At 52.9% G+C, this 22,612-nt stretch overlaps 10 protein-coding genes across 10 annotated transcripts; 5 read left to right on the forward strand and 5 right to left on the reverse strand.

Moving 5' to 3' along the window:
* Positions 1-519: 519 nt before the first annotated feature.
* N7459_006611 (uncharacterized protein) lies at positions 520-1,442 on the forward strand (the record flags this gene model as incomplete). The annotated part of the gene is made up of 2 exons (XM_056945779.1): positions 520-1,075; positions 1,120-1,442. The coding sequence occupies 2 exons, from the start codon at positions 520-522 to the stop codon at positions 1,440-1,442; spliced, it is 879 nt and encodes a 292-aa protein (XP_056797778.1).
* A 1,560-nt stretch (positions 1,443-3,002) lies between these two features.
* N7459_006612 (uncharacterized protein) lies at positions 3,003-3,281 on the reverse strand (the record flags this gene model as incomplete). The annotated part of the gene is made up of 1 exon (XM_056945780.1): positions 3,003-3,281. The coding sequence occupies one exon, from the start codon at positions 3,279-3,281 to the stop codon at positions 3,003-3,005; it is 279 nt and encodes a 92-aa protein (XP_056797779.1).
* Positions 3,282-3,748: 467 nt separating this feature from the next.
* On the reverse strand, positions 3,749-5,189 carry N7459_006613 (PI-PLC domain-containing protein; the record flags this gene model as incomplete). The annotated part of the gene is made up of 3 exons (XM_056945781.1): positions 3,749-3,963; positions 4,014-4,613; positions 4,667-5,189. The coding sequence occupies 3 exons, from the start codon at positions 5,187-5,189 to the stop codon at positions 3,749-3,751; spliced, it is 1,338 nt and encodes a 445-aa protein (XP_056797780.1).
* A 2,249-nt stretch (positions 5,190-7,438) lies between these two features.
* Positions 7,439-8,477, forward strand: N7459_006614 (uncharacterized protein; the record flags this gene model as incomplete). Its single annotated transcript, XM_056945782.1, has 2 exons — positions 7,439-7,523; positions 7,582-8,477. 2 exons carry the CDS (start codon positions 7,439-7,441, stop codon positions 8,475-8,477), a joined length of 981 nt encoding a protein of 326 aa, XP_056797781.1.
* Positions 8,478-8,870: 393 nt separating this feature from the next.
* N7459_006615 (uncharacterized protein) lies at positions 8,871-9,437 on the forward strand (the record flags this gene model as incomplete). The annotated part of the gene is made up of 1 exon (XM_056945783.1): positions 8,871-9,437. One exon carries the CDS (start codon positions 8,871-8,873, stop codon positions 9,435-9,437), a length of 567 nt encoding a protein of 188 aa, XP_056797782.1.
* Positions 9,438-9,756: 319 nt separating this feature from the next.
* Positions 9,757-10,819, reverse strand: N7459_006616 (NAD(P)-binding protein; the record flags this gene model as incomplete). The annotated part of the gene is made up of 4 exons (XM_056945784.1): positions 9,757-10,245; positions 10,302-10,630; positions 10,689-10,695; positions 10,748-10,819. The coding sequence occupies 4 exons, from the start codon at positions 10,817-10,819 to the stop codon at positions 9,757-9,759; spliced, it is 897 nt and encodes a 298-aa protein (XP_056797783.1).
* Positions 10,820-12,066: 1,247 nt separating this feature from the next.
* N7459_006617 (uncharacterized protein) lies at positions 12,067-12,438 on the reverse strand (the record flags this gene model as incomplete). The annotated part of the gene is made up of 1 exon (XM_056945785.1): positions 12,067-12,438. One exon carries the CDS (start codon positions 12,436-12,438, stop codon positions 12,067-12,069), a length of 372 nt encoding a protein of 123 aa, XP_056797784.1.
* Positions 12,439-12,930: 492 nt separating this feature from the next.
* N7459_006618 (protoporphyrinogen/coproporphyrinogen oxidase) lies at positions 12,931-14,848 on the reverse strand (the record flags this gene model as incomplete). Its single annotated transcript, XM_056945786.1, has 5 exons — positions 12,931-13,944; positions 14,006-14,356; positions 14,437-14,517; positions 14,643-14,712; positions 14,766-14,848. 5 exons carry the CDS (start codon positions 14,846-14,848, stop codon positions 12,931-12,933), a joined length of 1,599 nt encoding a protein of 532 aa, XP_056797785.1.
* Positions 14,849-17,575: 2,727 nt separating this feature from the next.
* On the forward strand, positions 17,576-19,033 carry glfB (uncharacterized protein; the record flags this gene model as incomplete). The annotated part of the gene is made up of 5 exons (XM_056945787.1): positions 17,576-17,706; positions 17,773-17,840; positions 17,908-17,913; positions 17,971-18,188; positions 18,257-19,033. 5 exons carry the CDS (start codon positions 17,576-17,578, stop codon positions 19,031-19,033), a joined length of 1,200 nt encoding a protein of 399 aa, XP_056797786.1.
* Positions 19,034-20,222: 1,189 nt separating this feature from the next.
* On the forward strand, positions 20,223-21,347 carry N7459_006620 (uncharacterized protein; the record flags this gene model as incomplete). The annotated part of the gene is made up of 1 exon (XM_056945788.1): positions 20,223-21,347. The coding sequence occupies one exon, from the start codon at positions 20,223-20,225 to the stop codon at positions 21,345-21,347; it is 1,125 nt and encodes a 374-aa protein (XP_056797787.1).
* Positions 21,348-22,612: the final 1,265 nt, after the last annotated feature.

The raw sequence follows: 22,612 nt of genomic DNA on the forward strand, positions 1-22,612 counted from the left end.
GGAAGAGCCGTGGCGGAAGAGAGGGGGGAAGTAGGAAACAGGAACACGAAGAACAGGAAAACAGAGCGAACGAAGGCCAACGAATTATGGCGGTGATCGCAGACACAGCGCAGGCATGATCCAGCGACAGTGAAAGCGAGAAGCGAGAAGCGAGAGAGTTGACGTTGACGACGTGAGGAGGGGGCAGAAAGATCAACAGGAGGCTCCGTCTTAGTAGCAATCGGGTCTAGTGGACTGACTATACGCTACAATGGAAATTGTACATGATGGACGACAGCGATTTGGGTCTTTCTATTAATACACGCCTCTCCTGCTACTCTCCATCATCCCGGGCGTCGTCATCGTGCAATTGATTTGTCCAGTTTCGACGCTGTACACAGGGTCAACCATGACATTGGTGGACAAACCCTCGCTGCTCCCCCCCTTCCTCCGGACGGCTCGTCCTGTCAACATTGGCTCTTTCCCTCACCTCTGCCTCTCCGGAACTGTGCAACGCTTCCATGCTTGCCTTCAGTCGTGATGATCAGACGGCCTCCTACGATGATCTCGCTGGGGGACGAGGAGCTTGAACGCCATTTGCAGCGCATCTATCTTCATACATTGCCAAATGAGTTGAGCCAACTACACTTGGACGACCAAGACCAGAACTACAATGACGACACCCTTTTTGGTCCTTCGGACTCTTGTTCATCGTCTAACGAAGCCGAGAAGATCTTTGGCCTCAGCACGATCCGTCACCCGGCTCAAGGTTCATCATGTACAGGGCATCAGCCTTCCTCAACCCAGGCCGCGGCTTTGAAAAACTCAACCGCGCGACCTACATCCACAAATACCGAGTTGGTCCACCAGCCAGTGGACACTAACAATGCCCCCGCTACTACTGCTGCCGCTACTGCTACAACACCGCAGATGTCCGCTGCGCTGTCGCGGCGGCGAACATCTCCACCTCGCGAACGTTCAACACGCAAGGTGACGTGGGCCACTTTACCGCAACATTTGGAAATGAAGGAAACTCGTGATTTGTGGCACAGGCAGAGGAAAAAGGGTCTGTTCATTTCCATTCTGGAGGGCGAGCGTCAGTCGCGTCGGACGACCAAGATTAACCAGATCGTCTCGCAGAAAACGACTTGCGAGAAAGCAGCCCCCAGGATGTATGGGCCACGAGAACGACTAAGGTGAATGATGACATGCGAATTCCCACAGCCCAAAATCCCTGCTTGCCGCCCGATGCCATCATGCCGAATATCACAATCAGTAGCGTCCCACTCGGGGACCTAGCTTTAGCGTCAACCCAGTCCTACGAGATAGTCTTGGCCAACACGGAAGGCTTGCACGCGATGGTCTCGCCTCGTATTACGGTGGACACCACGACGCTCAAGGGCGCTATTATTCCATCAGATCTCGGTGTCAAGGAGCGCTCTGCGGATCGAGAATGCGTCTGAATCTTCGTGGCTTGGCCACATGGCAGTCGGGATAGCGCTCGGAGCGCCCCTATGACTGTTTTGCTAACGACGATTAATCCGTGACGGGCGCAAGTGCATGACGGAGTACTCGTTCCATGATTATTCTGGATCGGAGACGATTCGATTCCGGCTGACTTACGATTACGATCTGACCTGTGCAGCGTCATTCTGCAGCGGGCAGATAAAAAACCCCCCCGAGTCTCATCCTTTTACCCCACGCCTCAGAGCTTACTTTGTACGTGTATCCAGGTCAATCCGTATCCGATATTCTGTTTATCGAGTGCCATCGCATTTCCCTTCTCTTCCATGGAGATTCGATCGTGTCTAGACTTCCCATCGGGCTGAAACCGCAATTGCGCCCGCGCTAACTATAGTTCGCCGGTGGAGAGCCAGAATTCGGCTGCCTCCTGCGCCAGCAACTGACGCGTCCTCACACGAGATGCCCAGGGGCGTCTTTCATTTAATCTCCGGCCCCGCGAAACACCGGCTTTTCATTAAAATTGTCGATGACGATACCCGTGATGTGACGTTCGCTTTTGTGCAGTGATCCTTTGACTTGTCGCCGAACTCCGGCCTGCCGGCATCGCCCTCCCGTGTCGACAACCATTCAGGCTGCAGCCAAGCTTGCATGTCTCGCTCTCTAGATGCCCGCAATGATAGTAGATATGATAATAATAGAAGCGAGAACCCTTGGAACAACACCAGAAAACCCACGGATTCCCACTACCCCACACATTGGCCCCGATACCCGGCGTTCGTCCTCGCAGACAGTTCGGATTGTGGGCAAGCCCCAGGTCCACATTCCAGGTATCCTGGACAATTAATTGGCAGCAAACACCAGATTCATCAGATCTCTTTATCACCCTACTGGATCAGTCTTGCCAAGAGGAGCCATGCCATGCGGTGTATATTGCAATCCCGACCTGGCCTGCTTCACAATTGCCCACTGCCGGGGCTGAGTCTATCAAAACAGTCGCACAGCCTTGCCCCCCACCTATGAATAGAAATATCGTTCTGGCATCCCTGCCACATCGTAACGAATCTTGTCCAGATGATTTGTTGTATCTGGTGTAGATAAGAACCCAGAGCCTGGACCGGGGAAGCATCCATATCTGTCGCCAGAGAATGCAAAACCAATCAACCTCACCTTAGAAAGTGAAGAAAACAGGACATTTAATCAAGAGCCAAGCCAATCGAACATGAATGCGCAACCAAGGCCGTTCCTTAGTGGCTATTGGAGTGGATAGGTGGAAACGGTGTTCTCGGTGTTTCCTACTCTTGCTTGTCGAGAACGCAAAGGCCAGAGCTGTCCGGGAAAAGCGTCAAGAAATAGTAGAAGGCCGGGGCTTCATCATCGGGAACAGCAAGACATTGCTTCCGATAGAAAGATGGAACGACCAAGTTGGGTTCCAGAGCAAAAATGATGGCCGTCGCGCTGAATAGGACAGCGCCTGGCCACTTGCTCTCCGGCGCGGGCATCGCTAGGCGTCTGCTGGGCTGGATCCGATCCACACATGTCTCCGTGGGAGCCGAAGAGCCCTAGTTCAGCTGCTTCCATCGCTCTTGTAGATCATGCAGCGTCCGTTTGAGAAACTCCATCTCAATCTCCAGACGTTGTTTTTCGTCCAGGTCGGCGGGACCACTTGAACTCGTGGAGCCTTGTGCGCGCTTGTTGCCGATGGAAATGTCAAAGCCCAGGACGGAGAGGAACACCGTCGAGATCAAGACAACAATCAGCGCGAGCAACACGAAGAAAGGACTGGTCGCGATTATTTTGTCCATGGAGGAAAGTGATGGCGGATTGGGAATTTGGGTCATTGTTTGGTGTTTGGACTGGCAAGGTGGATTGGAGGTCTGGAATGGAGAGGTTAGGTAGGTGGCTTGGGGGAAGGGCGGCGGGTGGGAATGACACCCGGTTTGAACTACGGCGGGTTTATATATCAAGGGATACCTGTTAGATTACCCAAGGGCTGACACGCGGCTTTCACTATGGGTGGAGCACCTTCTCGGTAGAGTGTTTTCGCCCCAAAGGGTGAGGCTGAGCTCCCCGCTGAATGAAATGTCGGATTATTGCAGAACCAGAGGCAGTCGGAAGTACACTGTTCTCGTCTCAGGTTGATATGAAATTATGCTGATCTCTGGGAGACTGTACCAGAATCAGATTCTGACTTCTGACCCGCTTCAGAAGTTCAGACATCTCTGCTCTAATGGCATTGCACAGTCGTTCAGCCGCAATTCGACATCGGTGGGAATAGTCATCTTATTTATGTAGTAACGTCTTCGTCTCACGGTGTACATAGCAACAACAAACTGAGGAGAAACAACCCAATATGCAAGTGGGATCCACAGTATATCATTGAGGCCGCACCCGACTTTTGCCCACAGCATTTCCCATCGTATGTCACGTTGTTCATCTCCGCTGCGACTTCAAACACTGAGCCAGCAAAGTTGCCCTCGTTGTAGAAGTCGACTAAAAGGAAGTTCGGGGGTCGGTCCCATTCTGCTGATCGGTTAGCATGAGCATTCCACAGACCAGCAGGGGCGGCTTACTTCGACAGTTGTTTGCCATCAGCCCCAGGCTACCATACCCAGAAACTGCGTTGGTGATATTGATGTGGGCCGAGTCTGGAATTAGAATATCGCTCCCGCCGAGAATGACCTCCAGGTTCAAGTTGTGGTTGATCATGTACATTCGATCCTCGGCCTCAGCGGTAGAGATGCCGGGCGGTCGTTGCACTGTGCACGGGAAGGAGCGGTTCATGGGAGAGAACGGCGTCTCCCACATCTGGGAGAACTCATCCAGAATGTACGGGTAGGCGGTCTGGTTGGCTTGATAATCCATGAAGACGACCGCGTGCTTGCCGGCCAAGATCATCTCTGAAAGAGTTGGCCAGTCATCCAAGCTCATGGGAATCTTCCAGGGCTCATAGGCATAGTTGATCAGACCGGAGTTCCGGATCGGTGCGCTGAAATTGGACGGAGAGACATAGTCCGAGTTGACAATCAGGATGGTGACCACGTCGTACGGATTCTTTTCGATCCAGCTGGTCACAGTGCTAAGATAGTCCTCCAAAGTGCCCATGTTGAGAAGCTCGCAGGATGAGTGGCAGAGATAAATGTCATCTTCATAGTAGTGTGCCTCGAAAGAGACTATTGATTGTCAGACGGGGCATTCGCGGATCATGGGATCGAATGCGACTTACGCATGCGCACGCCATCGTCGAGTTGGGTTGTGACTTTGTAGTATTGATTGGAAGCAATGTTGTTCTTCTTCACGAACGGGCTGTTGTGCGCAGTTACCATGGTGATGTTGGAGTACTTCCTTTCGCAGAATTCGGTATAACCATTGCAGGCCTGCGTGTTGATCGGACTGGTCGAGGATCCGGTGGAGGTGGTATTAGAGACCCCGGTTCCCACGACGACTACTCGTGTCCCAGAGGTGGTCGTCGTAATATTGCCCGTTGCGGTGGCATTGGTGGTGATGTTAGCAGATGAAACTGTACTATCCGTCGTGTAGGTAAGGTATGTGCCTGTGGGAACGGCCACTTCAGTTCCCGAGGTCACGTAAATAATCGCAGCACTGGAGGTGCTGGTGGCAGTGGTTGTGTCCGTCGTCGTGTCCGTCGTGTCAGTCTTGTCTGCCGCTCTAACAACCCCAATGTGCCCACCCAACAGGAGGGTGCAGAGTACAAAGCCCTGGAAGATTTTCATGACGACTTGCTGCATCGAGAAAGCCAAGAAGCCTAGGAATATCGAATCAATCTGAAAAGCTTGAGTGCCGGGAGTGACGTCAAATCCCGCGGAGCCGGCACGAGTCCGTGTGGCTTCGATCGCACTGACGCGTCCCTCTTTCGCTCAGAGAGACAGCTCCTGGATGCTTGTGGCGTGGCGGAGGCTGCGCTGCAGGACGCAGCTATGTGGGCGATCCAAAGTGTCCGGGGGAGTTAGAGTGAACCGGAAAGAGGGACGGCGCCCGGGTGCAAAGATCCATGGCCGCTGGGTTGGCCTCGATTAAGATCATTTCACGGTCTCTGGCGGAGGCGTTCGTCACGCTTCCAAATCAACCCATCTTCGGACGAGATGCAATTTGCTCTGCAGTAACTCTGGTTGGCCATATTCTGGCGCTCTGTGCTTGAAAGTGGGACTGCATACGCAATACCCAACCGAGTACCAATCACCTGTGTCCATCGCATAGTATGGAATTAGAATCCCCATCATTAGCAGAATCGAACCGATCGAACCCGAGATTCTCAAAAGAACTCGACACCAAGCATAACCTTGCAAAAGGCAGGTCTGGAGGGAGGCAGAAGGAGAAAAGAGGCCTACGGACCGAGACTATCTACACGGCGTGCCAGGGTGGTTGCCTCGTCACTCAGGCATCCGCCATCCTTATTGTATTGATGTTGATACAGATTTCCAGGGCAACCTGGCTCGTGATAGCAGCGCAGTGAGATTGACGATAAAGTGTGCGATTAGAACCGAAGGTGGCAGCACAGAATTCTCGATAATAACCTGGGACCCTTCTATGCATAGTAGAGTGTACTAGGTCCCTAGGTAAGCTTCAGAGAGTCCACCTGGGCAACCTTGGAAGGTCGAGCGCCCAGTCATGAGTCAGGTAGGAAGTATATCCTTCCAAGCTAAGAGGTCGTGCCCCAATCGATCAAGGTGGTATCTGGCTGAAACAGGGACTTCGTATACTAAGCATGTCTACCTTGCTATCGAGTCATGTCAGTCCTGGGCCCCCACTTTCAGACTCTGTTTATCGCGTGCCACCCTGTACAGCTAGATGGACATATCATGGTCTTATTTCCCCTGATCTGCGAATTTTTCTTTATTGTCTGTCCCTAAAATATTACGGGCGTAACAGTTTATAGAGACCACCCTAGGCCATTGTGAACATCGGGCCTTCAAAACAATCTCGTAGTGACACTACATCGACGAGGGCTCGACAAGGCCAAGAGTTGATTATAGAGATACATGTGTACTCATTGCTACAAACCGACTAGACAAGCAGCTTTTCTAGCAGATTTGATAGTGGCTAGATAACCCTTCCTTCGTTTGCCTACCAAATTTGCGCTTGTATAATTTGGACCCCACGTCGTTGCACCAGTGCGCCCAATGTCGGAGCCTTGTACACAGCCAGCTCCACTCTAGCCGGGATGATCAATTATGGGTTTGAAACTAGGTCCTTCCATGTGTGTAACGCCCATAGTAGTAAAAAAAGGGTCTGTCACAGGCACTATACATACATCGGGGTCCTGTGCTTAAATGGGACTAGTCTTAATCTAGCGTATCTTACTGTTTGCATAAAAATAGAGGGGGTCTTTATAATTATGTTATTGCTATATAGGCTTCGAGAAGCCTAATCACTTCCCCTAGAGTAAAATTATAAATATATCCAAATAGGTATAGCCGGGCTTTATAAGATCAAATTGAGTTAAATCGGATTATTTCATAAGCCCTTACCCTAGTTTCCTGTCTAAGAGTAAAGAGCGGCAGGAACTGCGAAGACACACTAAGAGGGTCTCCGCCTGCCGAAGGTGTCTATATTGCTCTAACCCCTTCTTTTAAACTAAGGGTGCCCGGGCGTGCTAGATTTCCCTGACACTGGCTGTAAAGGGACTGTTGCAGTAGGACTCTGATTCGTGTAGTTCCACAATACTGCTCCTGAGATTAGTGAATGGCTGCCCATGAGTAATGTACCCTTCCTTTGGTTCTATCCCATATACCCAATTGGTTCTGATAATCTGACGCCTTATCCTATCTCCTGGCCCCAATACCTAGGTAGACATGAAGGCACGAGGCTCCTACTGCCTCCACTATTTACGATTCATATTTCTTAGTCAGACACCGAATTCGCGAAGGAGCAATTTTACCTGGCCAGAGTTCCCAGGTATATATATGCATAGGATCTCCGGGTCTCGGCAAAAGTTCAATTACATCGACAACCACAGAATCTCAAGCCAACCGACAATATGTGGCTGGACATTCCTCGCAGCGCCCTCGTGATGACTGGGATCACAACTGTGCTAGCATCCCAGGATCTTCTTCCCCGTGCCGGTAAGGGTCAAAGGCAGAGAATCATCACACGTATCTAATCGCTCGTTTGTTTTTCTAGCCGCTGTTTCTACTCCTGCCACGGGTTTCTCGACAATTCGAAGCCAGGCCTCAGTGACTCCCAGCTCGAGCGCAAAGGCTGGAGCTAGCGGTTCTCTGGGCTCCAAAAGCGCTAAAGCCTCGTCGACAGGAACGGGGACGACTACCGCGTCTGTCGCTATGGCATCACCCTGGAAGAAATATGTCTCGATGGACGGCGAACAGTATCGCATTCCGGCAGGCGATAGCACCATTGACCTCATTCTGGATGACGGGGCCCTGCTCACCCTGAAATCCGGTAGCATATCAATCGATGGCCACACCGTCTCCATTCCCGCCGACCTCTCTCACTCCCCACTGCTCGATACTGATGGGAAGAGCTTGACGGCGGGTGAAGGGTTTGATGGCAGTGATAGCTCCGGGATATCTAGCTCGATCAGCGCCTTATCGAAACTTAAGAAAACAGAGAGCTCGTTAGCTCGTGGCCTCAATGCTATAGTTGATGACATCTTTAATTGGTGCTCTGGTCCGCCACAATACACTCTGGGCTTAAGCGCGCTTCCAACCATTGTTGATTCCGCCGTCGATGATATGAGCAAGCTGCTGAGCCCCATGAGAAGTTTGGTCCAGAAACCCAGCGTGGAACTGCAGGAAATCAAGCCAGAGGGACTTCGGGTGATATCCGATGCGTATCCTGATGCGGAAAGAATATACGACATTCTGAGCTCCATGCAGAAGACATTAAAAGCCCTTCCCAAGGCCTCTGAGAAAGTCATTATAAGAGTGCAGCAACAATGGGTTCATGACGTCGGATTAGGGAGTACCATGGCCACATTTGGGAGCTCCAAGCTCGAGCCTGTGTGGAAGTACAATTGGGATGATGCGATCAAAAACAGTACGCGCCGTGCGACAGCCTGAGTGGTGAGGCAGCTCCGTGCACTCCCACTTCCTTTCTTTCAGCTCCCTCCTGATACCTGAATTAGAATGTGGCAACCGAGGACTTTCAAACGATAATTGTACCACGCTTTCATCTTCTGCGTAAGTCAAATGACCATCGTAGGTTGTCTAGGTGTCGAGACTGACTGAATCCACAGGAAATCATCCATCGGCAGATCCACTTCAACGTCCAAGCCGGCGAGCACAGCGCAGCATTCTATCTCGTCGAGTTCTGCACCTCTGACTGCGACCAACACTTTGTCCTCGGCCAGACGGGGAGGGCATTCCTCAACCAAGAGCGCTCTCACTACTCCCTCCCCGTCCCTAGCAAAGACGACCTCTTCAGCGGTAAACACCGCCGCCGTTGACGCAGCAATGAGTCGTTGTATAAGTGCCGCGGAGGCAGGGGCAGGCGCGGGCGCCGCCAACATCTTAACGTGCATGGAGTCGACCTCGCAGACCTCTACTTCCAGCTCCTCTACCACAACCCTAGACGCAGCCGCCTTGGTTGATGGGAAGAGTAATATCGCCATTGCCTGGCAGTACGACGATAGCATGCAAGAGACTGGAAGCCACTTCCATTGGGCAGTACGCTCGTTCAGTGACTCCAACGGGGACTTCTGCTCCGGGGACCCAGATACCGTCAATGACTCGAGTCTCAACCTCTCTAATCTGCCCAATGTCCCCTTCCCTCCCAACTTCAAATTCTCAGACATGATCAGTGCAAGGGGTAGCTCGTTGAGCAAGTGGCCTTGCACCTATGAAGGGTCCTCTGACAATCCGGGAAAGATTTCCTGTACCGGATGGAAGAACGTCACCTGCACGAATGATTTGAAGAGTGCCAATTCCAAGATAGATTGTGGTGAGGGAGTTCATGGTGGTGACATTACCTACGTCCCCAAGGTCATTTGTGCATTTAGCGACTCTGACAAGGAGTTTTGATCGGCGAGCAAGGCGAAGGGAAGAGTAGTGGGTGGGTACAAGGGAAGATGGGCATGTAGAGAAGTTGTTCCAAAGTCTTCAACGGCTTGATGTATTGATGATTCGTAATGCTCAGTTTTCATTTCATGCCAATCTCAGTCCATTTCGGATAAAATGTTCTTAGAAAACAATTGTATATCTGGAAATTGACAAGACCAAGGCCATGCTTGTTGAAAGACTACACGAGACTTGAAAACTCATGAGTTGAACTCTATATCCAATTTAGCGGATCAAAGTCACCACTCTATCTTTCAATTCATAAATAATCCCTAGGGTCGATCTAATGCGAATGAGCTACTTCACCCTTCTCGCCCATCTGCACCGCAACAGCGGTAGCCGCATCGAAATCCTCCACAGGCAAACCAAGCGCCTCATTGTCAAGCTCCCTTCGAGACTGATAATCCCCATCCGCAGAGGGAAAGAACATCCGACTATACAGCATCTTGGTAAACGCGCCAAAGTTGCCCTGCTTCACAGCGGCGAAGCCCTCCTCCCAGCGCTTGGCAGAAGAATCCCGGGTAATCGTCCAGTACGCATCGGTCGTGCCAGTGACACGCTTCACGCTCTCAAACATATCGCGCTGCGTGACGCGGAAGCTGGAGATGTAGACGGGTCGATCCGCGAATCGCGACAGCGTGGGCGACGTATCCGACTCGTCGTCCGGCAGCTCCTTCAGACTGAGCAGACCGGCAATGGCGCGGCCACACTGCGGCCAGGTACTCGTTTTGAGGGCGACGTCTCCGTCATCGAGCCAGGTCAGGGTGCGCTTCTGGAAGTCGAAGCCGTAGCGATCGCCAGACTGAACTCGTACCAGAAGTTGCACACCAGCAGCAGCGGGGTGCTGACGCCGAGGCTCGCGATCTGCTGGTTGATCTTGTCGCGGTTGGTCTTGAGCATGCTGTCCTCGCACAGCTTGTCGTTGGCCGCGTCGTGTCCGAACCAGTTGGGCATGATGTAGGGGACGCCGGCTTTGGCGGCGGCGTTCACCAGCTTGGGGATGGCGACCATCTGAGCGGGGATGGCCATGGTGACGATCAGCACTTGCTGGCCCTTGAGGGCCTCGACGAGCGCGCTGTCGTCTTCGCCGCTGTAGTCGACGCGGATGACGTTGATGCCGTCGGGGAGCTTGCTGGTGCTCTCGGCGCGTTGGATGGCTCAGGACATGCTTGCCCGTCTTCAGAATCTGGGTTGCCAGATGACTCCCCACTTGACCGCCAGCCTGTACATGTTAGATTCTGTCGAATGCCGATTCTAATAGGTGGATGTCCTACACCAACAATGGCCACTTTCTCAATGCGATTGGTGAACCCCCCGGGTTGATCCGTTGCGTATTTCACAGCCATGCTTCCCAGGGAGCGGATAGAGGATGCGAGCGTTGTCAAAATCCGATAACCCGAATACAAGTCGGGTTCAGTCAATTTATACATAAAATCATATTGACTACACATCCACAAGTCAGTTCGTGATGCCCAAGTCGGTGATAACCCTACATGCGGAGTTACCGGTCTTAATGTCGACACTACCATCCGAAACCGGGATAGTCCAATAGATGGGCGACGGAGATAAATCCGGGCTCTTTGGTAGCCTCATCAATTAGTTCATTCAATATCCCTCCGACAGATACGGAATTTCACCAACCCGAGTTCGTCTCTCTTCGGGGGGTGATACTCTAGCTAACAGGCTATTGCTTAGGGTATGCCTAGTACCAAAGTCGAAGCTTTAGAGGGAACCTTGGAAGACCTAGAGGCAATTTACTGCAGTAGTACACTGTGGATAGTCGAGCAGGCCCAATTGAATAGGCTTAATTTATTTAATGTGATCTTATCAATCTATATAAAGGGCACCTGAAGACATTGACGAGTCAGACCGGGATAGAGACTATTCTAGCAACTCTGGATTTTGCACTAATATTATATAGAGCGACTCTGAGAATACCCATCAGTGATCTATATATGTCCGATCCTCCAGAGCCAAGAAGGAACCAAAGGGGAAAACATGAAGAGGGAAAGAAGACGCCGTCAAGAGCGGACCACCTTAGCACCTGGCGTCATAGCAGAAAGGAATGAATACTGTGGTCATGATCTATGCTTATACTGGCAGCTCTAATTCTAAATCTACAAGCCAGTTTAACATCGCTTGCAACGACTACATATCCAACTCCAAGATCTCACCTATGTCTAATAGACCAAGCGTAAACCGCCAGGCCTCGCCCAGGAAACAAGGCACTAGCCAGCAGCTCAGAATAATCATCCTCGAAATGCCACCCAAGACACCGGGCACGTCTCCAGGAAGTGTCCACAGAGACTAATATACTCGAGTTAGTGTAGTATTCCGTCCCAAGACCGTTTCAAAGTCCATCTTTCCGGAGAAGCAGCACACCATTCCCCGCCGACCCAGATAGATGCCAGGAAGGGAACCGACACGTTTCTAGAACACACGCAAATACGCCTCTGTTACTATTGATAGCACACGCAGGTGGACCGCCCGCATGAGGGAATTGCAAGGTTAATCTTATTTCAGTCACGTCTCGCCCGCAGCGAGGGCGCTGCGCTGCATTGCGTGGTTCGCGGGGTCCACTCGCAACGCCACTTCAGCGCCAGAACCAGATTTGCTGGTCATGCTGGACCACACTGGTGTCTGGTGTGGTCGAGTCGAGGCTGTTGATTCGATAGCGGGTTCCTATTTCCTCTGCCCGTTTTTCGGTTCGTTGGTTGGCCAGGGGTCGGCGAGTCGGGTGGCCTTGTGGGGGTTCGGGGGTTGGTTCTGTGCTTTGCTTGGTTCGTTCTGCGAGTGCCACCTCCTGGAAGCGTTGGATGGTTCTGGCCAAAGGATTGGCAGTGCAGATCGGCGGGTGGCGACTGGGGTTTGGGAGGCGAGTGGAAGAGGACCCGAGGTGTTGAGGAAAGGATACTTGGCGCTGCGAGATGGTCGGGATATACGCGTGGACGGAAGAGACATGCATTATTCATACTACTCACACGTATTACGAGTTGAGGAATGTTGCACGGATCGAAGCAGTGTTGGTTTGGCTGGTAAGGCATGCTTATCTTACATTTAGAATAACCTGGACAACATGGTTTCGTCAACAACAGTCGGATTAGAGAAGAATAAGCCGTCACCAAGCCAAGCCAGTCTAAAAGGAAATTGTGTATCGATCGAAAGAAAGAAGCCACAGTCAAAACCAGCTCTAGGACAAGGAGGACCAAGTATAATAGATAGAAGGGTAAATAGGATGGGAATTGATTTCACATGAAACGCCAACAAAGATCGTCTCCCAGATGCCGCTTCAGATGCTCCCTTCGCGTGTATATTTTTCCCGTGACGACAAGACTTCGTGCAATTGTATCGAGTTAAAAAAAAAGAAAAAGAAAAAGAAAAAGAATGCGCCCCGAATGGTAGAGGCATTACAAGAGAGAAGGCGGGAAGGGGATTAAGAACGTCAAAAGAACATTATCTACTGCTGGGCCTTCTTGGCGAAAATCTGGGCACCGTCGACCAGACGACGCTCAGTGTTTCGGCGGCCGTTGACAAAGTCGGGGTAGTTGAGGGTCAGCTCGACGGCACCGTTGACGATATTGTCGACAGCCTCCACACCCAGCATGAAGGAGTGGTCCTGGTTGCCGACCTCATAGCGCCAGCTGCCGAAGCGGCCACGCGACCAGATGCCCTTCTCCTGCAGCTTAGGCAGAATCTGGGTCAGGGCACCCTCACGCTCCAGACTGGGGGTGGGGTAACCGTGGTCGAACCGGCGGTGGTAGGTCGAGACGATCTCATCACCGGGCTGGAGCATCTCGGTGTTGACCAGACCCTGGATGGAATCGGCCAGAAGAGTGTCGTTGTTGACGGGCTTCATGGAAGACTCAGAAACCTCCAGCATGATGGACCAGTAGGGACCCTCCTTGGCCTCAGTGCTGGTAGCCTTGGAGCCATCGGCGAGCTGGAGAGTGGGCAGCTTCTTTGAGGCGTCGGGCTGGTTGTAGGGGGAGTAGTTGGAGAAGATGGTGGCACGGTAGAAGGGGCAGTTGTCCTCGGGGAAGTACAGCCAGCACTTGTCACCGATGCGGTCGGGGCGGGAGCCACGAATACCAACACCAATAACGTGTGTGGAGGAGTAGAAGAGCTGCTTGGTGAGGGGCATCAGCTCGGTGTCGCCCATGGCCTCAGCCAGGAAGTCGACAGCCATGGTGGAGACCAGCTTCTGGTAGCCAATGGTGGTGCCGTCGGCCAGGGTAACAGTCTTGTTGTTGGCGTTGACCTTGCTGACCTTGCCCTTCTCGCCGAAGCGGGTGTTCTCCTTGGGGATGGTGTTGGCCACGGCAATCCAGATACCACCGGTACCATCGCGGGCTGGGAAGCGGAAGGTCGCGTTAGGACCCCAGTTACCGGCAGTCTTGTTCAGGATCACATTGGTAGTCACGGCCTTGAGGTTAGGGGCAGCGACACGCTCACCAAGCCAAGCGCATTGCATCTGAGGTCTCGTCAGAGAGGTTTCTTCAATGGCGAGGGCGAAAGGGGGTTCGTTGTCTTACCTTGGTAGTGGGGACAGCCCAGACCTTGTAGTTGTAGGGGCGCATGAACAGGTCGGCAATACCGGTACCCATCATGCGAACAATCCACTCGTCGAAGTCCTTGGGCTTGGTGTTGGCCACGCGAGCCTCCATGGCAGCGTCGATCATGCCATCAATGCACTTGACCTGCTCCTCCTTGGGCAGCATGGAGATGTTGTTCTGGAAGGGGTAGGGGACCCATTCGTTCTGGCAGCGAACGTAGGAGATACGCTCGTGGGTGTACCAGTCCTCATCCTTGGGGAGCGCCTCGTCGATGCAGTCGTCGAAGTACTTGTAGTGGGAGAAGATAACGTGGCCACCGACGTCGTACAACTGTCATGCAGGCGTCAGTTTACTGGTCTTGCCGCATCTCCGGATGAAGCATCAGCGGGGGTTCCAAGGGCGAAACGTACGAAGCCTTCAGGGGTCACATCGGTGGAAGCAAGACCACCGGGAATCTCGTTGGAGTCGATAATCAACCAAGAGGGGCCATTCTGTGAACAATTGAGTCAGTTGTGAGCCTTTTCCACTACCCCTCCATCAACCCCCCTCCCCCTTTTTTTTCTCCCGCTCGGCCACCACCACTACCGAGTTGCTGCAATTGCTGGACAAGACTTACGATCTGGTTCAAACGCTTGGCCGCACCCAAACCAGTTGGGCCAGCACCAATGACGAGGACGTCTACGGAACTGCGAGCAATGTCAGTCTCAGTTGCAGCGCTGGAGCAGCAGTGTATCCTTACATGTCGGGGTGGGTCATCCTGCCTTGTAAGAGGTCCTGGAAGCTGGGCACGCGTTTGAAGGTCTTGCGAGCGATGTTCAGCATGAAAGAATCGAGCAGCAGAAGAACTGCAGGACAATGGGTGCAGATGGGGGAATAATAAGAAGGTTGAGGAGGGAAAGTGGGAGAGCTCAGGTACCGTGGGTAGAGGACAGACGGAGCCGGCAGTTTTACGGAGAGGAGTGGGGGGGGGGGGGGGGGGGACAGTTGTGTGTGTGGGTTGCTGCGTGCGGTTTCAGGTTGGCCGTGGGTAATTTCACGCGCCTTCTTAGTGTCAATTTTAATTTGCTATGGACGATGGGGGACTAAGAAGAATAATCTCCACGTCGAGACCGATCCAGCCCCAGTCATCGTCGCCCCGTCACCACCGTGGTTCGGGTTTTTAGGAGACAGAGAGAGAACACGTATACGCACCAATTCATGGGAGCTGCTGCTGCTGTCGAGGCCATTGGCCCACGCCTATTTGCTGCGCCTACGCCGCTCTCTGGACCCTGTTTTTTAAACTATCGAATCTATCGCAACCCGTGGAAGGCCGTTATTGGTCTAGGCTTATCGCGATCAGGGACTGAATGCAACTCGCGGGGGTACATGTCGAGGTGGTTGGCGGGTTTCAGGGTTCCTGCACGGATCAGGAATGCTGTTATCATCCCCCATCTCGGAGCATCTTTATTCGCAATGGGAGAAAGGGGCAAAGTCAGGAGAAAGGGGAGGCCAAAAGGGGAACGATTCCCGATCCGGAAGAGAAGGGGCTAGAGGACGCCACCGATGTCGACCGGCACGTTGCTTGTCTGCGCCGGTTCGATTATTATTGAAATAATGATTATTCTACAGATGATGGGTGATGATCATGGCCGGTGGTTTAGTGGCGTATTGGAACATAATATCGGATATTATTCTGAGATTCCCATGCAAAGACTGGTCCAATATGGCAACCAGCTCAATGGCATTGGGCCGAGTCCAGCAATGAGTGGGAATAATCTGCGTAAATTGTAGTGTAGAGCATTTAAGATTGGCAGGACTTGTCTAGATTATCTACTGTAGATGATCAAGGACAGCTTGCAAGGCCAGGGTCCGACAGTGGAATTTCAAGACGGAGCACGAAATAGACTATATCCAAGTTTTGTATTACTTATATTACTTATATCGTACTACTTTCCATAGATATATGTTACTCCCTACTCAGTTCCACACCCGCACAACACGACTCATCCTGTGCGAAAAGAAAAGACAAAAAAAAAACACCTATCCCTGAACGGATGGTCATCCGCAGACGATCATCTCCGTCTCCGTCTCTTCAGGGTTCAGGGTACATACAGGACAGGTGAGCGCACAGGCGAGGGTCCACTGATTATCCCTTCTCAATCCAGCAACACGGCGAGAAGATCCCCGATTTCACGGATCGACAGCCGATGCCCGAACTTTTCGAACTAACAATTAATATTGTACCTGCCCGGTCATCTTGACTCGGATAGATGGAACGGATGGAGGGTCATGGAGGTTGGGCCAAGAAAAAAAGCTTCAACATGCACCAGTGCTTGCTTATTGCTGTTAATCGTCAACCGCATCCCGCCCCTAGCACGCCACGGCCACTCATCTATTCGGGTGTTAGTGCGATGCCATAGGACGCGTCCCTATACGTCCCCGGGGGTCCTCCGTACGGAGCGCGCAGTCCTTCGTATACTAGCCGGGCCGCAGCGCCCCAAGTGCATCGCATCCGGCCCCCCCTGTTCTTGTGACGGTGAATGGGCCGACCAGTCCCTGGACAGAGATGGCGCGAGAACACAGCCTCGCACGGTCGATCGCCGCATTCCCCACCCGTAAGGGACCCAAACGCCCCGAGGGTCGCTGAACGCGGGTCTGTGGGCCAGGGCTAAGAGCTGCTTGCGTAATGCCGTCTCTGTCAACAGTGGATTAATTTGGATCTGCGTTGTGACGAGGCTGGTTTCTATCTCAAACCTGCGTGGTAACAACAGGAGAGGGTGGACGGTTACATCCTCTGAGAAAGACCCGGATTAGGGTGTGACAAGGGAGAGGAGGTATTCGCAGACAAGCCTTCGAGGCGGGCTCGTGAGTGGTGATAGGAAAGAGGAGACAAAAGTAGAATACTCGACCAACGGTAGAAACGGTAATTGGAACGATGGCGAGCCGCAGTCCAAAAATATCGGGGTGGTCGTCACGAGCGGGTATGGTGATGGGCCGTACAGGTACTGGTAAAACCACCTGGGGTCGGCCGCTCACTACGATGCAGAGTACAGGTGTCCTGAGCAGCCGCCGTTTGGAACCGTCCCGGACTGGGAAACGTAATTTATTCTGTCTGAAACCGCCCTTTTTTCGTTTCAGCTCTGTTTGCAGCGTCGATTCGCCCCGATCCTTCTATTTGACAATTAAACAGAGCCGTCATTTCCCTTCCCTGGTCCATCAGAATCGAGGTTTTGCGGTGCCAGAGACCAGTGTCCAAAAAGAAAGGCCCCCCGAAGCAAGCCTAAGCCTACTACTAACCCCGTACGTATACTCCATTCCATCCCTTCAACTTTCCATCATTATTTCTTCATCTTCCTCCCCCCACGCTCGTTCGGTCTTTTTTGGGTCCAACTCCAATCACACTCTCATTAACCGCGCAACTCGCCGCAGTGTTGCTGCGTCTCTTGTGATTTCTTCGCCTTCACCATTCTACCCCCCGTGGCTTCCTCCGCGTTTAGCCAAGGAAGCCTCTCGCGCCCGCGGCCCTTCGAATTCCGACGTTTTATCTCCGACCAAACTCGAGCGTTCACCATGAGCTCCGACGGCGAGAAGGTCCGCACCTCCGGCGAGGTCGTGCGCGAGCAGACCCTGCCTACCGTCAACCCGGCCTCAGAGAAGCAGGAAGCCCCTAAGGCTGCTCTTCACCCCGCGGTCTATGTGAGGTGAGTTTCGGGAACTATTCCACTGCCCGGTGCAGCGACGGGATGGCGGACTAATTTCCCGGTCAGCGTCTGGATCACTCTGAGTTCCAGTGTGATTCTGTTCAACAAGCACCTCCTCGACTATGCCAACTTCCGTGAGTCCATCTCCACTCCTCGATCCTGGCGAACATAAGAGCTTGCTAACCAACCCCGTTTAATTAGGATTCCGTATGCCTTGAGAACCCATCCCGGAAGCTTTTTGCGCCGTGTCTGACAAGTTTGCAGCGATCATCCTCACCACATGGCACTTGACCTTCGCTACTGTTATGACCCAGATTCTTGCCCGCACCACCAACCTGCTTGATGGCCGTAAGAGCGTCAAGATGACCGGTCGTGTCTACCTTCGCGCGATTGTTCCCATTGGTCTCATGTTCAGTCTGAGCTTGATCTGCGGAAACATGACCTACCTCTATTTGAGTGTTGCCTTTATCCAGATGTTGAAGGTATGTTGCAAGGATGAACCGCGCCGTGGAGAAGGACCTGGAGCTCCGGCTAACGAAGTATACTGCAGGCTACCACTCCGGTCGCTGTCCTTCTGGCTACCTGGGGTATGGGCATGGCCCCCGTCAACTTCAAGACCCTTACCAACGTCTCGGTCATCGTGATTGGTGTTGTCATTGCCTCCTTTGGTGAGATCAAGTTTGTCCTGGTGGGCTTCCTGTTCCAGCTCGGTGGTATTGTCTTCGAGGCCACCCGCCTGGTCATGGTGCAGCGCTTGCTCAGCTCCGCCGAGTTCAAGATGGACCCCATGGTCTCCCTGTACTACTTCGCTCCCGTCTGTGCAGTGATGAACGGCTCCGTCGCTCTGTTCCTCGAAGTCCCCCGCGTGACCATGGACCACATCTACAATGTCGGTGTCTGGGTTCTCATCGCCAACGCCATGGTTGCCTTCTTGCTGAACGTCTCCGTCGTCTTCCTGATCGGCAAGACCTCGTCCCTGGTGATGACCCTGTGCGGTGTCCTGAAGGATATCCTGCTCGTGGCCGCCTCCATGATGCTGTGGAACACCCCGGTTTCCGGCCTCCAGTTCTTCGGTTACTCCCTTGCTCTCATTGGTCTTGTCTACTACAAGCTCGGTGGTGACAAGATCCGCGAGTACACCGGCCAGGCCAACCGCGCGTGGACCGAGTACGGCAACGCTCGCCCCGCCCAGCGCAAGTTTGTCATCTTCGGCGCTGCAGCTCTGATCTTCTTCCTCTTTATTGGCTCGATGGCCCCCAGCTACGCTCCCGAGTCGGTCGGCCGGATGAAGGGTATGCTCGGCGGCGCTGCTGTGGGTAACGCTTAAATACCGAGTTCACAGTGAAATCGGTCTTTAACCGGACTCCAAAAGGTGCTTGCTGCCGGTTGCACTGCACTGATTCAAAACTCCCCCAAATTTGACTAGCGACCGCTCGGGTTTCAAGTAAAAGGCTTAGCTTGGATGGGAGGTGCAGTTGAATGACCGCTACGGAATGGAGAGTGTATCGCATCCTCTCCCAAATTTTCTTGTTCTCCCCCCCTTATTCTCCAATCTCAACACCGGCCGCGGCGACATGCAGGAAATCCCGCTAGTGGCCGGTCCTTTTGCGTTCTCGGAGCCCTCGTCGGTGTGATGGAAAACGGAGGGCTCCCCATGTTCTTATCCGTTCCTTTCCCAACCGCATTCCCGTGATGTATACAGAAGTCGGTGTTGCTGGTGGTTTACTTGTACTCCATTTTACCCTTCATTCGACGAACATTGATTTGATGTTAGACTTGCACGAGCTCTGGTGTCGGATTGCTTTGGATGTTTGTTCTGGTGTCTTTTTTTCTCCCATATTTCTTTCTCTTCTTGTCATCATAGTATTCCAATAGAAATTTTTCTTTTCAGGGAGATATTTGCGTTGCTGGTTTGCAGCAGTACACGATAGTTGGACATGTGGGCGATGAAAGGTCCAGCGGGCTGAGGTCTGCATGGGACGCGACGCCTTGTGCTGATTGGCCAATCGCTCGCAGCTGAGGCAGTCCCGCTGCAGCCAAACCGCGCTGCGTGCGCCTGGCCAATCAGAGCTCGCGCAGACCAGCGAGCAACGGGCAGATCCACCCGTACGCATTTGGCCAAAATGTTCCGCCGTCAGCGTATGGTCACGGCTGCCTCGGAATGGTCCTCCCTGCCGCCGTAGGCCGGTATGCGTATGGTAACCTCCGCATTGCAGATGGATCCTCCGATCGCCTCAGATCCTCTGCGCTTCGTTCTGTGCCCTCTTCTCTTCTCTCTCTTCTCTTTTCCCACCTGCGGCCCTTTTATCTCTCTCAATCATCTTCCCCACCAACCTTCTCAGCCCTTCCGGCGCCCCTGCTAAAATCTTCTTATCGTCCTCCTCTCTCATCCTTCTTCTCTTATACTTTCACCTTTATCCTCCGTCTTTGCTTGTGATCTATAGGTGGTTGTAGCTTATGGTGTGCTGCTCACTTAACCCGACAGAACAGTTTACCCGGTCCTTATTCGAGTCACGATGTGTCCAATGATCCTCAATCGCCTCTCCGACGGTCCTGCCATGACCCTTTCGCCTCCCCAGGAACACGCCTTCGCTCAGTTTCCCTCCCAATCCTTGCTGGATACCCCGGGCAGCTTCCATGGCTACCCAGGAAGTACCTCATCTGTCTTCGCAGGCGGCGGCTCGGCGCAGCCTATCCCGGGAGCCAACGCCACTTCCTCACAAGCTCCTCCCAAGCCCTCTCGTAAAAGGTCGCGTGACGAGGCTGTCTTTGAAGAGGCCTTCGCCCTCAGCGTGCCCCCGCATCCCAAGCCTGCTCCCGCGCCTAAGGAGGAGCCCATCTATGGTGAGGGTATGGTCCTGCTCAACCCGCACACGGGCATAGCGCTCTCTGCCGAGAGCCAGACAGGCACGTGGTATGAAGAAAAGGCCGAGTCGCAGCAGGCGGCGTCGGCCCCCGTCTCATCGCGGTCGATTGCGCTGCAGTCTGATGGTGCCGATCTCAGTCGCAAGTCCCAGCGACTCGACACCTCCGCGCCAGGCCTCGATGACATTGCGCTTTCCTCGATGCACCAACGCCTCAACGGCCCCGACATGGACAACCAGCACCGCACTCTCCAGGGAAGTTCGACGCCCCCCGCCGAGCCTCTCGTTGACGATGCAACCCGCCTCCTCGGAATCAGCTGGCAGCGGATCGACACCGATGATGACATGGCCCCCGCCGTCCGCGGCTGGACCAAGTATATCGATAACCAGTATGCCGCCTATCTGCACGACTCGCAGATGCTCATGAAAAGCCGCGCTTTGAACGCCTACCTCGTTACTGCGACTCCTGTCTCTGCACCCTTGCCTGCTTTCTATCTATTCAACGAAGACCTCACTCAGGCCCAGTTAGTGGCTTCCTCGTGGGAATCCTGCCTTCAAAACCTGCGCACTACGCCTCCCGTCTTCGAGGGCGCAGGCCCCCTCTCTGCTGCAAGCTGCTCCAATCAACCCATCGCCAACCCTTTCACCAGCAACGGGGACTCTGGCGTACCACTTCTGCAACAAGCCATATCAAATCACTTGCAAGCACCCACCAGCATCGACACCCCAGCGGGACTGAGCGGAGGCGTCGGAATGGGGATGGAAATCGACTCATAGCGCCAATTGCCTCTTCGCCTTCGCGGTCTTCTTTCTGCGCCAAAAAGTCAGACCGACACGCAACGCCGCAACTCGCTATCGCTATCGCCATCGGCATTCGACAAATCACGACGACCCCCAACTTCGCGTCACTGCCGCTCAATCGATCGCCGTTTCGTTTTTTTCTGGTCTTTTTTTTTCAATTTCTGATTGTTTACTGGATTTAGTTTCGTCCGCACACTTACTTGCGCCTCACTGACCCAGTACGGCAGCCCGTTCCAGTTCTCACCTCAGGTGGGCATGTGGGTATGGTGTTTCACTATGATCTTTGGCGGGGACTTGGTTTGGCGTCGTAATCGTGGAGTTTTTGATTCTGTTCCTCCTGTGTATCTTGACTGTTTTTATTTTATTGCGTGGTGATTTACTTATATTTATTTACGATGCCAATGAAACAACGAAATACGTCAATTGAGCCGACTTCGCGTGGTGATGTGTGGGGATCCTGTCGAGGTATTCAGATCCATCTCTCCCCAGGACTCAGTCATGTCCATTGGAGTAAATCTTCTAGAGCAGGTCCCAATCCCATTGAGAATCAGGTTTTCGAGACAACGCGCAATGGAAATGAATGGCCCACGCCCCCACTACACCAATTACTCCAATTTGGTAATAATGGAGGAAATAGTGTTCCAAGATTGATCTGCTCCGGAGTTGTCACCTGTTCACTACATATGTACTTCCGCCATGCACTCTGGAGACGTAAAACGTGGCAAAACGTTATTCCATTTGGGGTAATGGCATAGTGGTATTGCGCATCCTTCGCACGCTATGTAATATGGATGAGATCCTGGGTTCGATTCCCAGTTACTCCATGTTTTTGATGGTTTTAGACACTGCCATCCTTGATTTTTTCGTTAGAGAGAGCGAAGGGAGGAGACGAGTTGCCTCGGGGAGCTTTCCAGAAGATGTATACTGTTTGTTAGATACCGTTCTTCCACGGCGAACATCTGGTATAGAATTTTACTGATAGCGGGAGATAACTTTTGTTGTGGTATGTCTTTGTTCCAACTGTGGTCGGTGTGAAACGGTGAGATAAAGGAAATGATCGTGCCGGCGAAGCAGCTTAGGTTGTCAATCGAGACGATAATCCCCATGCCTGCGCTCGGATTAGCGCACGACATGGAGAAAGTCGTCGTTGCCCACATACCCGAGAACACGCCCTGATCGTACCCTGTACGTTTTGAGTGAGCATGAATCGGGGGTCAGACTCAAAGCAAAGCCAAGACGCA

Source organism: Penicillium hispanicum (genome assembly GCF_028827665.1).
Source record: "Penicillium hispanicum strain IBT 35686 chromosome Unknown utg000006l_segment0_segment0, whole genome shotgun sequence".
Taxonomy (NCBI): domain Eukaryota; kingdom Fungi; phylum Ascomycota; class Eurotiomycetes; order Eurotiales; family Aspergillaceae; genus Penicillium; species Penicillium hispanicum.